This window comes from Patella vulgata, chromosome 4 (genome assembly GCF_932274485.2).
Source record: "Patella vulgata chromosome 4, xgPatVulg1.2, whole genome shotgun sequence".
NCBI classification, from domain to species: domain Eukaryota; kingdom Metazoa; phylum Mollusca; class Gastropoda; family Patellidae; genus Patella; species Patella vulgata.
In genome coordinates this window covers 1,469,295-1,483,561 of record NC_065882.2, presented here as the reverse complement: position 1 = coordinate 1,483,561, position 14,267 = coordinate 1,469,295, and the positions used below count along the sequence as shown (strand labels likewise).

The 14,267-nt window shown below is 36.3% G+C and overlaps 1 protein-coding gene across 1 annotated transcript; it reads right to left on the bottom strand.

Annotated features, from left to right (window-relative positions):
- Positions 1 to 90: 90 nt before the first annotated feature.
- Positions 91 to 9,830, bottom strand: LOC126817657 (mucolipin-3). The gene is made up of 6 exons (XM_050544763.2): positions 9,739 to 9,830; positions 8,330 to 8,443; positions 7,296 to 7,418; positions 6,257 to 6,463; positions 4,587 to 4,720; positions 91 to 4,176 (listed from the first exon to the last, which is right to left on the bottom strand). The coding sequence occupies exons 1-6, from the start codon at positions 9,772 to 9,774 to the stop codon at positions 4,119 to 4,121; spliced, it is 672 nt and encodes a 223-aa protein (XP_050400720.1). The 5' UTR covers positions 9,775 to 9,830; the 3' UTR covers positions 91 to 4,118.
- Positions 9,831 to 14,267: the final 4,437 nt, after the last annotated feature.

Sequence of the window (14,267 nt, the reverse complement as noted above, 5' to 3'; positions counted from 1 at the left end):
ACCTAGTTTGTGTCGAGTGGACGTTAAACCCCATTTCTCTCTCTCTCTCTTAACTAATTTACCTTTAAAATTAAAACAAATACAAGAGTGTGATATATTGATGAGTTCTTTAATAAATTACATCAATTGTAATATATATTATAAGTGACATTCCATCAAGAACAATATGTACAGATTGGCACTAAAGCATCAGGAACCTAGATTATTCAATTCATCATTCTTGATGTCATGGATACACTATATAATTATCAGTGAGTATTTTAACAAGCGGTTGCCATACAACATACGCCCACATTTTGTTAAGAGATGGACAGAGATACAACCAGGTACCATAATCGGAAATCCGAGATCTTTGGAATATAAACACATATTCTATGTTTCATCAAAATCTGATAAAGATTGAGACCTTTAGAGGGTCCAAAACCTTGGTAATACATTATACTACTTGTATAAAGTGGAGCGGCCATTTTATAAGAAAGTCTCTGCCCAATTTTCACGAAATTCGAACTTAACTGTAATTATGGGGTAACACTGACAGGTAAAAATTGTGACCTCTTACAGGCTTCTGAAGTTTAAAAGGCGATTTTTCGTAGATCAACAGACCATAATCCAGGAAGCTACAGTCCGATAAGCGAAAAATATCACAAGGAACCGAGATCTCTGGGATATAATCATATTTTTAAAGTTTCATCATAATCTGACAAAAATTGTGACCTCTCAAAGCACAGCTTAACCGGAGTGGGGGCCCTGGGCCTGACAAGAATCGCGGGGCCCCTAACGCGATGAAAAGATTATTTCATATCCTTGTGAATGGGATTCGACCAATCACAGAGAAGGTTGAGGGATTGCAGACGTCTCCGCCCATTGCACCGCTATAAGCCTAGACCAATCACCGACTGGAACATCATAGAGAAGGTTGAGCGATAGCTCTGTCTCCGCCATCATGCCGCTAGATCAATTACTGTGAAACTTTCATCTGGAATTTGATTTTTTCTCTTTTTGCCATGAACCACAGGGCCCTGGGCCTAGATGGACATTCGGACACACAAACAAGATGAGTAATGGTTGAGGACCAGTTTCTAGATCAACAGTTTGTTGAACACATAAAACTCACTTTAAAAACCTTCCGAAATTTTTTAAATCTGATTTAAAACACAGATCCTATTTCGTTTCGTTTTTATAGTTCAAAATTTCGTTTTACTTGTCTTTACTACACTAGGATCTGGAAGAGTTGTTATCATCGACGTGTTCTGAATAGTGTGAGGTCTGTTACGGCGAGCTTTAGGCGTGTTTTGCACGGAACTGTGGGTAATACACTAGTAACATCAATGCTGATTGGTTAATCAAATGTCTAACGTCACATGGTCAAAAGCCACTCGTATGACCTCTGATGCGAGCTATCGCAACAACCGGTCAGATCTTCATGTAGTGTAGGCCATCAAAAGTATAAAAAAACAAAACGAAATATAGATCTTTATTTTAATCAGATTGAATTTTTTTTAAATAATGAAAGTAATTATGTCAAATACATCCTCTCAAACAGAGTTGTCTTTCCTTGCAGTTCGAATGCTGGATAGCGAGACTTGTGTGGAGAATGACAGAAATATAGACTAGAATATGTACAGAAGGACTAGAAAGACGTCTTTTGGGTGGGTGGTGGGGGGCTTATGACTACTGACCTAGAACGGTGGAAATCGCTAACGTTGAAATTTACCTGTGACAGGTAACATTGACATTCGGGATCAGCTTTTCCAGTGAGCTTAAAGAATGCCTGGTTAAATACCAAAGCCTGGTTTAAACATACGATATCACCTATGGTGGAAGTGGATATAAAACTTTAGGAACGAACGAACTAAACATACACTATTTTCATTATAAAATTAACACGTGGAGAGAATAACAAAATACTATGACCAGAATGATCGAAGTCTAAAATAATTAATTATAACAATAATAAAATATAGGTCAATTATCATATATAGGCCTACTCATATGTAACAGTCACAACGTAAATTATTTCTGACAAGCTTCAGGACCTTATGATACAATGCAGCTTTACGGTTGTGCTAGTATTTTCAGATAACATTTGTTTGGCCACTCTTGAAACTTCTGACCGTAGTACGGTGGTTTCATACACGGGGAGGGGGGTTGGGGTTAGCACGCACATGCTCTGTATCATACGGTCTGTCATTGAGTCAACTGGCGGGGTTTCGATTCCCCAGTTGTACATGACAAGATTATATACATATATACATCATATTATTAAAACAGTTACATAGAACAGAATCAATATAATAATCACCGAGATCATATTTAATATAACGGATAATTTGATTTAATCATCGGTATACTCAATTGAACTTTCGACTTTTGATTCATCGCTGAGGTGGTGCAGATAGGGAGCTGGGGTTATTTTCAAAGATGGTTGACATCGAAAACATTTTATCTGTGTGGAATAAAGTAGATTATTGTGAATAATCCTGGTTTTATACTCTTACAAATGGTGGCCTGACAAGGACAGCTGTCTAGTCATTCGGATGAGACAAAAAACGAGGTCCCGTGTACACATTGGCGTGCACATAAAAGATCCATTGACAGTTGGAATTAGATATAAGAGTAGGCCGTAGTGCCGCTGTCCGGGCAAAATTTCCCTCATAGCACACTGTATGGTATATGCCCGTCTTCATTAGCCCAGTTCAGAGCAAAACATTTCATTTTTTACAAATGGTATCCGCATTATTCATATTTCATAATAACGTCATTCATACCCAGTTTGAAGATTTCTTGAAAGAACAAAGGGAGATAACAAAATAGAAGAAAATATTTTTCAAAATCTAATTGAAGTGTCCCAGCGAAGAACGATCTAAGTCACTTTTTCAACGAACCCCAGTTAATGGCGCCATCTGGTAGCAAATTGAATAAACTTTCTGTGGAACAATCAATTTCAGGTAAAGGCTTATCTGAAATGGCCTCCCGGACAAATAAGTCCATTGTACCCTTTATTTGACCTTAATTTGGCTAAAAAGTGGAAGTCAGTTGTTGTATTGGTAATTATGATTCGTATTAAACATCATCATGTTGAAGTTGTAATTAAAAACCAACTCGTTGTTCTGTTCGCGTCAAGCATTCTCATCCAAAAGTCTGTATTGCCTTTTATGAGAAAAGACAAAAATGTGACTTAGATCGTTCTTCCCCTGGACTCTTCAATTATTTCACAGGTTTCCAATTAATGTTACTAAAGACAATATTTTCGGTACCTACCCAAATTGGTTTTTTTTCTATAAAGAAAACCAAATGAACCTAGTAATTTTTCTTTTATAAATTTCGATAAAATATTTTATGTACTAAAGTTATCGAGAACAGATCAGCCATTTTGAAAATTTCACTACTGATCTAGACACGTGGCCTGTACTTGATTTCGTTTCTGTTCTGGAGTAATACTCCGAACAAGGAGCTATACTTGATTTGGTTTCATTCTGGTGTAGTACTCTGACCATGTAGCTATACTTGATTTGGTTCTGTTCTGGTGTAATACTCTGACCAAGGAACTGTACTTGATTTGGTTCCGTTCTGGTGTAATACTCTGACCAAGGAGCTATACTTGATTTGGTTCTGTTCTGGTGTAATACTCGGTGTAACGAATTATAACTAAATCAAGTGTCACTTTAACCCCCATATTAACTTCACCACACTCCTAATTGATTAGGTAGCCATTTCTACTAAAACCGAATGCATTTTTCTATGGAATGCATTAATTACCTGTGACCATAAAGAATTCACACTCTCTCGGCTGTTTTATTAACATTAGCTGTGATTTTATCTTGTGGTAAGTGGAGAGTTAAATTCACCTTGAGCATTAACTTTATAAGAACTCAGTATTATCATTATAAACATTCTGATTAAAAAAGTATTTTGCCACCGTTTCTGTTACACACGAACCATAAATAAAGTCTTCAACGGTTACCCGCGGTTACACGAACCATAAATAAAGTCTTCAACGGTTACCTGCGGTTACATGAACCATAAATAAAGTCTTTAACGGTTACCCGCGGTTACATGAACCATAAATAAAGTCTTTAACGGTTACCCGCGGTTACTCGTATATTCTCATCAAACTCTTACAAAGAAACATGATTTAATAATCTGGTTTTTTCATCTGGGCTGTCACGATCATGTCTGAAAATTCAAATCACAAAAATACATTTTAAACACACCATCATGAACTGAAGTGGTCTACTGTCTTATCGTAGTAACCATGGCTATAGACGGTCGACGGTCATATCATAGCAACCAGGGCTATAGGATGATTGGTTGACTGTCATATCATAGCAACCAGGGCTATACGTTGCGTGGTCGACTGTCATATCATAGCAACCAGGGCTATAGGTTGAGTGGTTGACTGTCATATCAAAGTAATCAGGGCTATAGGTTGGGTGGTCAACTGTCCTGTCATATCATAGCAACCAGGGCTACAGATGTATTCGTATCATAGCAACCAGGCTATAGATGTATTCGTATCATAGTAATTGAGGTTATATATGTAGGTGGATTATTATATAGAAAGAATTTAAAATAATGATACTAACCCATTACAACATGGTAAACAATTAAATAAACAACAGCCTTTATTCTCATCAAATCGTCCTGATGATGGCAAGTCATTACATTGATCTATAAACTCAAATAACTCACTCTTAGGAAACCCATTAGCTGCATAATGCTGTAATAAAAATACTAAATCTAAAAATCTTATAATTTATGGCCACCGTTACTGATAGGCTTGGCAAATTGAAGCCCGAAGGTCAAGCAGGCCTTTTGGTCAGGGTGTATAATATTTTTGACACTCCTGGGCTTTGCTTAATTATGTTTAAAACATACTTTCATCTTCCTCTCTCTAGTCGAGAGGGTATGCATTTGGAGGGGCATCACAAATGGAATAGCCTATATCAGTGATTCTCAACCAGGTGTGATGCGAGATCTTCCTAGGTGTGCCGCAAAATTTTGAATGGCACACTAAAAAATGTGAAAACCATGTGATCCCAATTGACTATTCACTGGTGTCTACTGATGAATTCATAACTGTGTTTTTCTTTATTTAATTTGAGTCTATATATTTATGATTAGTCTGTGTCTACGGTTGTATGCCATCTGACATGTGCCACTATTTCTTCATGTGTTCCAAGGTGTGCCGTTGGCAAAAAAAGGTTGAGAATCACAAACCTGTATCAACTAAATCTGAAACTGATTACGGGATTTAGCATGGAATCAATTTCTTTAGTTAACCATGCACTATGCAAGAGCTAAATCTACTTGTTGCAGGTCTTTCTTTAGGCCTGAATGTTATCTAAATTATTAATTAGACATTAATTAACTTATCCAGACCATAATCAACTCTAGATGGCATCGCTAGTTTGCGATCTTTAGTGAATTTGTACACCTTTCATGAGGGGTGATTTAACGTAAAAATGGATAATACAGACTTGGTTTATTATAGTACCAAAGTTAGTAATGATGTTCAAGGCTAGTCTAAAATTGAATGTATAATATCTCGGTTCAAAGTGAAGCAATTTGACTGAAATTTTCAGCATATTCTGTTTTCATTATCTATTTTTTAAGTTTAAGTAATTCCTCAAGGTTTGTTCTTGTTTCATTTGAACAAGGTTTTATTTTAATGTATTCGATAAATACTAGACAATACACGCTCTGTTTCTAATCGCATGTGGAAATAAGAACAAATTCTGCAGAAAAAAGTATTGACCTTAAAGAAACATTATGGGAGATTAAAGTGTTGGCAGTTCTCACTATAATAGTTAAAAACTAGATACTGTAAAGGGAATTTGCTGAAAATTTCAGTCAGATTGATCCACTCTGAACCAAGACTTTAGCAAATGAATTTAAGGCCTAGCCTGGTCATCATTACTAAAGCAAGTAGGATAAAAAACATAGTCTCAATTATCCATTTCATGATTTAATTATTTATGGAAGTCGAACAGCAAATCAGAACATAATCCAATAAACATCGCAGGCTAGCGATGACATCGAGAGTTGATTATGGTCTGGATAAGTTAATTAATATCTAATCAATAATTTAGATAACATTTCAGGCCTAAAGAAAAACCTGCAATAGGTAGATTTAGCTCTTGTATGATGTATGTTTAATATGATTATTACAATGACATCATTATTAATGTGACCTCATAATGTATGTTTAACATATCCTAAAAACAAAAAATAAAACAAAGTAAAAACAACATACCTTGAGTGTTTCGTAAGTGTCCATGATAACGGCTATAAATAAACTGAGTACTATATATATAAATAAACTTATAAACGTGTATAAATATACGCGACTAAAATACCATATCATCTTATTGGTCGTCTGGGTGGCCGAGAATGTAACAAACATATCGTCTCCATTAACCAGTGAAAATAAACATTCTGATGATGTACTTAGGTGTCGAAACTGAAAAGAATAAAACTTAATCTTAGTTTGATGTTCTTCATTAAATGAAAAATAAACATTTTGACAATCGGATTAAAATACAGATCTAGATTTTTTATTCTTTTGATGGTCTTTACTACATGAAGATCTGACCAGTTGTAGTGGAAGGTCGCGTCAGAGGTCATATGAGTGGCTTTTGACCCTATGACGTCAGACATCTGATTAACCAATCAGCGTTGATGTTTCTAATGGATTACCCACAGTTCCGTGCAAAACACACCTAAAGATCGCCGTAACAGACTGTTTCATTGGCAAATCCCTCACATCATCCAGAACACAGGTTATATAACAACTCTTCCAGATCTTAGTGTAGTAAATACAAATAAAACGAAATTTTGAACTATAAAAAACGAAACGAAATAGGATCTGTGTTTTAATTAGTTAAAAATTAATTCCAGTAACAAGATTTTATTTACCACCTCTACCAAACTCGCCCTGAGCCTTATCTACGCATGTGCCTAATACACTGAAAAATATGGTACAAAGTACAGTTGATCAAAGAGATTGTCTTAGAAATACAATACAAGAGGCTTTAGAAGGGTAATTATTTCATGTTATAGGTCTTGTTTTGTGTGTAGTGCAGTCCTCCTGGACTTACTACTAGAATACAATAATAGAGATGGGTATAGGTTTTACACTGTAGGAGTTGATGGCTAGATTTCACCATGATTACAGTTCAAGGGGAATTATGGGAATTCGATAAAGAGCTCACAGTTCTCGCTATAATAGTTAAAAAAAAAAATAACATAAAGAGAGGGATTTCTTGGGCTATTGCTTCAGGAATATATCTCACCTTTATATGATACGGTCCGAGTATAACCCAACCACAGAACATAAAACCCAGATATAGTATCAACGCACACACCATAAATCGTAAAACATTCGGGAACGCTTTCTTTAATGTTATAATCAGTATCTAAAATACAAGAATGGTTCAATTTTATTTTATAATGTTATCACAATCTGATTCAAATACAGATCTATATTTCGTTTCATTTTTTATACTTTCGATGGCCTACACTACATGAAGATCTGACTGGTTGTAACGATAGGTCACCTCAGGGATCATACGAGCAGCTTTTGGCCCTATGATGTCAAACATTTGATTAACCAATCAGCACTGATGTTACTAGTGGATTACCCACAGTTTCGTGCAAAACATGTCTAAAGCTTGCCGTAACAGACCGTTTCATTGGCTTATCCCTGACACCATTCAGAACACAAGTTAAATAACAACTCTTCCAGATCCTAGTGTAGATAAGACAAAAAAAACGAAATTTTGAACTATAAAAACGAAACGAAATAGGATCTGTGTTTTAACCAGATTGTGCAAGAATGGTACTATTTTATTTTAATAATTTGTTTGTATGTAGGGATCTATGGTAGTAGGAGTAAATCAGAGGACCTGGAGAACAGCCACGAGGTTATACAGGCAACACCACTTCTTTTCACATACAAACGAGGAATCAAAATATCTGAATTAGTTAGATTATATTTTGAAAACACCCAAATCCTGAATATCAGAATTACTTATAATCTATCTATATATATATTTGTGACTGTCGTTTGTCTGTCTGTCTGTCTGTCTGTTCGGGGTTGGCGGCTACACTAGGTCTGCCCCGAGTCTGAAATTTGGGGTATAGGGGTAGCTCGGACCGGGGAGTAACATAGGCCAGGTGGCGTTAGTCTACCACTTCCGGTTTCAGAGTTATGACCCCCGAGCGAAGCCGGGTATCCTGCTAGTTTATTTATAAAAGAAATACAAATATCTGAATTATTTGCATAATTATATCTTTAAAAAATAGTCGGAATATCTGAAATACTTACATTATATTTTGCGAAGAAACCGAGATATCTGAGTACACCTGTCCATGCCATTAAACTTCCTACCCCTAATAATATACTACATAGATCATAATTCTCTGATATACTTGAAAACCTCTGAAATAAAAACAATTGTTAACAAATTAGAAAAAAAAATGTGTCAAGCAAAATCTTGTAAAGATGGGATGGAGGTTCACTTTGATGTTTGCCTTATATGCAGAGCTGGAAGCAGGGCTAATGAAGATGGGCATACGCCATACATTGGGCTATGAGGGAAATTTTGCCCAGGCAGCGGCATTATAGCCTACTCTTATATCGAATTCCAACCGCTAAGGGATCTTTTACGTGCATGCCAATGTATACATGGGACCTCGGTTTTTCGTCTCATCCAAACGACTAGACAGCTGTTCTTGTCAGGCCCTCCATCCTGCACCACTGACAAGGGGAAGCTACGCTGGAAAATGCATTATGTAACAATTAGATAAAGAGAGAGAGAGAAATGGGGTGTTAACGTCCACTCGACACAAACTAGGTCATTTCGGGACTAACATGGTCCTACTTTAATTCAATAATACGCTTGCCCGTAGGGGTCGTTAGCAGTGGGAGCAAACCGGAGGACCCGGAGAAAACCCACGAGGTTGAACAGGCGACCCTACTCCTTGTCACGTACAACTGGGGAATCGAAACCATGCCAGTTGACTCAATGACAGGCCTTATGATACAGCGCGCACATGCTAACCATTCGGCCATCCAACCCCCCAATTAGATAAAGAGCTGACCGTTCTTGCTTTATTAGTTCAAAAATAGATACTGTAAAATGAATATATCGAAAATTTCATTCAAATTACTGTATTGTGAGCAAAATTATCACTGTTTCGACAAGATGTATGATAAGTTGATTATTATCTACTTGACAATCGAGACTTAAAGATACGTTATGGAAGATTAGATAAAGAGCTGACAATTCGCGCTATAATAGTTCAAAACTAGATAATGTCATGGGAATATGCTGAAAATTTCAGTCAATTTGCTTCACTCTAAGTCGAGAAAATCTTATTTTAATCAATGTAGCCTTGATTGTTATTGTTACCGCTGTCACGATAATTAACAAAGTCTCGATTATCCATATTTGTGGTTAATCATCAATGTGCGTTGAGCAGCAGATTGGATTCAAATCCAATGAAAATTGGACAGATAAGATGGCATCGAGAGTTGATTATGGTCTCTTTTCATGTTAATTAATGTCTAATTAATAGTTTATATAACATTTCAGGCCCAAAGAAAGACCTGTAATAGGACGATTTAGGTCTTACATAATGCAACTGTAAGATCAAGGAGATACAATGTACCAGACCATAGCACCGATCCCAGGACCAGCTCGTTAGTGGCTACCTGAAAGACTAAATACTTACCGTTTGTAAATCAAAAGAAGTACGAATACGACGCATTGTCGAAGGGACTGCAATAGGTTGTATCCCAAGATCCTTCTGTAAAAATACACTTTTCATGGAAAACATAAACTTGTATCTCATGTATAATACTATTGAGTCAATTTTACAATTTTTGTTTTTCTATTGACACGATTCTGAATGAAGTTTAGAAGTTGAAATACATGTATGACTATGATAATAGGAATTGTAAGTCATGCTGTAAGCGCTAGGAATTGTAAGTCATGCTGTAAGCGCTAGGAGGAAGTGTATGTCATGCTCTAAGTGCTATGTCATGATCATGTATGCCATAATTTCAGTACAAGCAGGTGAATGTTATGTTCGAAGCGCTAGCAGGTGTATATTGTTTTATAAAGACAAAAAAGAGAAGAAGTTGGGGAACATTTGGTAAAAGTCGGAATAGGAAGTTCCCAAGCCACTTTTACGCGGGGGAGTTATATAGCCACTTTACGCAAGGAAGCAGTAGGAAACATCAATGTTTCAGTGCTCTTTAAAAGGGTAGATTTAGGTCTTTTAAGGATTTAGATAAAGAGCTAGCCGTTCTTGCTATAATAGTTCAAAAACAGATAATAAAAAATAAATATATTGAAAATTTCATTTAAATTATTTCATAGCAAGTGAGGTTATCAGTGTTTGAAAGTTTATAGTCGTAACAATGGTACTTGACAATCGAGACTTGAGTCTTGATTATCCATTTAAAAATTAAATTATTAAAAAGTGATTGTGTTTAAATCCATTTAAATCTCAGCCATACGATGCTCTAGAGAGTTGATTATAGTCTTAAAATAAAATAAAACCAAGTACGAACAATCCAAACCATTAGACAAAATTCGAAGTCCTAAAAAAACGGTATAGGCAAAATAGTGTAATAAGGCAAAATAGTGTAATCAGCATATGGACTGTTCACCGTGTACAAAATACACGACAAACAGTGGTAACAGGTGTCATATGAATACATGTTTAAATAATAATCTATATAACGTTTGAAGCCAGAATAACGACCAGCAATAGACATATTTAGCTCCTACATTATTAAGGAATTCTGTATATTATATATATACATATTTTCTTGTATAAGAAATTACTGGAAGATATTTTTTTAATTTTTTGGCGAGAAAAAAATATAGTTATAAAATCTAAATGAAAATCTGAGCGAAAAAAAAAATTAAAATTATGCCTGCTTAGTTCATTCTATACACGTTTTTAGATTACTATTTTGTTGTTTATCAATGAGCAATTACTAATTACTTCCCCATTTTCTTTGTTCATTACAAATGGCACCCAAAACCCTAGCCTACAAGACTTGTGTAGTGATTTTAAAATGTTAATTGTGTCTTAAATATTGGATATTAGGATTCTCTAGTTTCACGGCAAGATAACAACATGATTGAAATTAATCAATATTGAATTCTAATTCGTGTATTTAATTTTGAATACGATGGATATTATCGAGGAATAAAACCTTTTTGCAGTTCTATCGACAAGTTAAACCAAGGTGAGATATATTACCTTATTCTCAAGCATGATCTTGAAAGAGGAACCAACTAGCGTGAGTATATCGTTCAATATAATTAGAACATACCACAGATTGAGGAACTCAAGCTGATCTGAACACGATAATTTCTTACCAAATCGCTGCAGAAAAAACTCATTGGTAGCCTGAAAAAAAAAATATAACAAGATGTTTCTAGAGAGAGAGAAATGGGGTTTAACGTCCACTCAACACAGCTAGGTCATTTCGGGACTAACACATGCTTCAATTCTATTTCAACAATTCGCTAGTGAATTATTGAAATAAAATTTGAACCATGTGTTAGTCCCAAAATGACCTAGTTTGTGTTGAATGGATGTTAAACCCAGTTTCTCTCTTTATCTTATGATACAGTACGCATGTGCTAACCATTCGGCCATCCACCCCCCCGCCATGATATTAATAGATGTAGGTAAATTTACCTTTCTCATTTTCTGAGCTCTGTAAACGGATCTAAGACAGAGAAATGCTGATAAAATAAGGATAACCATAACAAACGAATCATACGCCGTCATTTTACGCCGTAATGATGCTTCTTCCTCTGTAAAATAAACAGGCATATCAAACGTATGAAAACAAATTTGCTTCAATGGCGTTTAGTAATCGATGGTTCTCATTGAACCCTTGTCAAATGGAATTCGAAATAAGTAGAAATGAAATGAAATGGTGTTTAACGTCCTACTGTTCTGCTCCGAACTGGGGTAATGAAGACGGGCATACGCCATACAGTGTGCTATGAGGGAAATTTTGCCCGGACAGCTGCACTACGGCCTACTCTTATATCGAATTCCAACTGTCAAGGGATCTTTTACGTGCATGCCAATGTGTACGCGAGACCTCGGTTATTCGTCCCATCCAAACGACTAGAAAGCTGTCCTTGTCAGGCCCTCCGTCCTGCCTCACTGACAAGGGGGGACCACGCCAGAAAATCTGGATGAACTTTCTGGGCCAATGCAGGGATCGAACACCTGACCTACTGGCTAGCGAGGGAGCATTTTACCCACTTAGCCACCGTGATCTCCCCGGAATTTGAGATAAGGGAAGGCTGCAGCACCAGACACAATTATCATTTTACTCTTCAACATTCTGATTAAAATACAGATCTATATTTTGTTTCGTTTTTTTATTCATTTGATGGCCTGAACTACATGAAGATCTGACCGACTGTAGTGGAAGGTCACGTCAGAGGTAATACGAATGGCTTTTGACCCTATGACATCAGACATTTGATTAACCAATCAACGTTGATGTGTCTAGTGGGTTACCCACAGTTCCGTGTACCTCACAACAAAAACTCGCCATAACAGACCGTTTCATTAGCTAATCCCTCACATCATCCAGAACGTGGGTTATATAACAACTCTTCCAGATCCTATTCATTGGCTAATCCCTCACATCAACCAGAACGCGGGTTATATAACAACTCTTCCAGGTCCTAGTGTATAAAAACGAAACGAAATAGGATCTGTGCTTTAATCAGATTGACCCTTTGATATCTTCTGATATAATCCTACCAGTACATTCTTATTCTCTAAGACCCCCTCCCACCCCCAACCCCTCCTCCTGAAACCCCTGTATATATTATAAAGATGGCTACCTTCGATATCTTCTGATATAATCCTACCAGAACATTCTGATTCTGTTATAGTTGTTGTTAAATCTACAACCATCTGGCCATCTCTCTGTCCGTTATCAAACTTAATCTAAAACAGTTAAATATATATTATCAAATTTAAACATACATTATGCAAGAGCTAAATCTGCCTATTACAGGTCTTTCTTTAGGCCTGATATGTTATATAAATTATTAATTAGACATTTATTAACTTATCCAGACCATAATCAACTCTCGATGTCATCGGATTTCTCCGATATTAAATAGATTAGAACAGTTCAGCCATATTTTGATTTAAGCTAAAAAAATGGACGAGCGAGACTTGGCTTTGAACAACCAGTACAGTGGTTGAAATTATTGCACACGTCTTGTCAAACCTCCAAAGACAAATATCTTTGCTCGCAATAGAGTAATTTGAATGAAATTTTCAAATTATTCATTTTACATTATCTATTTTCGAACTATTATAGCACGAATGGCCAGCTCTTTATCTAAATCTTACATAATGTATTTTTAATCTAAAACAGTTCAATATATCAAGTTATATATATTATAAACAGCTGGCCGTTCTTACTATAATAGTTTATAGATGTATTATGTACAATTTAGATAAAGAGCTGACAGTTCTTGCTATAATAGTTTATAGATGTATTATGTACAATTTAGATAAAGAGCTGACAGTTCTTGCTATAATAGTTTATAGATATATCAAGTAAGATTTAGGATAAAGAGTTGAGGGTTCAAAAGGCATCAGGGAAAATCTAATGTATCATTTAGCTTTCATGGAGAGAGAGAGAGAGAGAGAGAGAGAGAGAATGAAAAACTGAGGTCCGGTGTATACATTGGCATGCATGTAAAAGATCCCTTGGCAGTTGTAATTCGATATAAGAGTAGGCCGTAGTGCCGCTGCCAGGGCAGGCAAAATTCCCCTCCTAGCACACTGTATGGCGTATGCCCGTCTTCATTAGCCAGTTGAAGCAGAACATTTGGATATTAAATCCCATTTCATTTCATAAACAGGTCTGAAAGCCAGAACTTCTTTTTTTATATGGCCTAGCTACAAGTAAACAGGAAAGAGAGAGAAATGGGGTTTAACACCCACTCGACACAAACTAGGTCATTTCGGGACTAACACATGGTTCAATTTTATTTCAATAATTCGCTTTACGGGTAGCAGTGGGAGGAAACCTGAGGACCCGGAGAAAACCCCTGAGGTTGGACAGGCAACTCTACTCTTTGTAACGTACAACCAGGGAATCAAAACCCTGCCAGTTGACTCAATGACAGGCTTTATGATACAGCGTGCACGTACTAACCTTTCGACCATCCACCCTCCGCTACATGTAA

Excerpts from the sequence above, each read along its gene's own strand:
- LOC126817657 (XM_050544763.2), bottom strand. The coding sequence starts at position 9,774 with ATGCGTCGTATTCGTACTTCTTTTGATTTACAAACG. Across the intron at positions 8,444-9,738 it reads CTTCTTTTGATTTACAAACG|AGGTTTTCAAGTATATCAGA; the intron begins GTAAGTATTTAG and ends TTTTTATTTCAG. Across the intron at positions 4,721-6,256 it reads ACACTTACGAAACACTCAAG|CATTATGCAGCTAATGGGTT; the intron begins GTATGTTGTTTT and ends TTTTTATTACAG.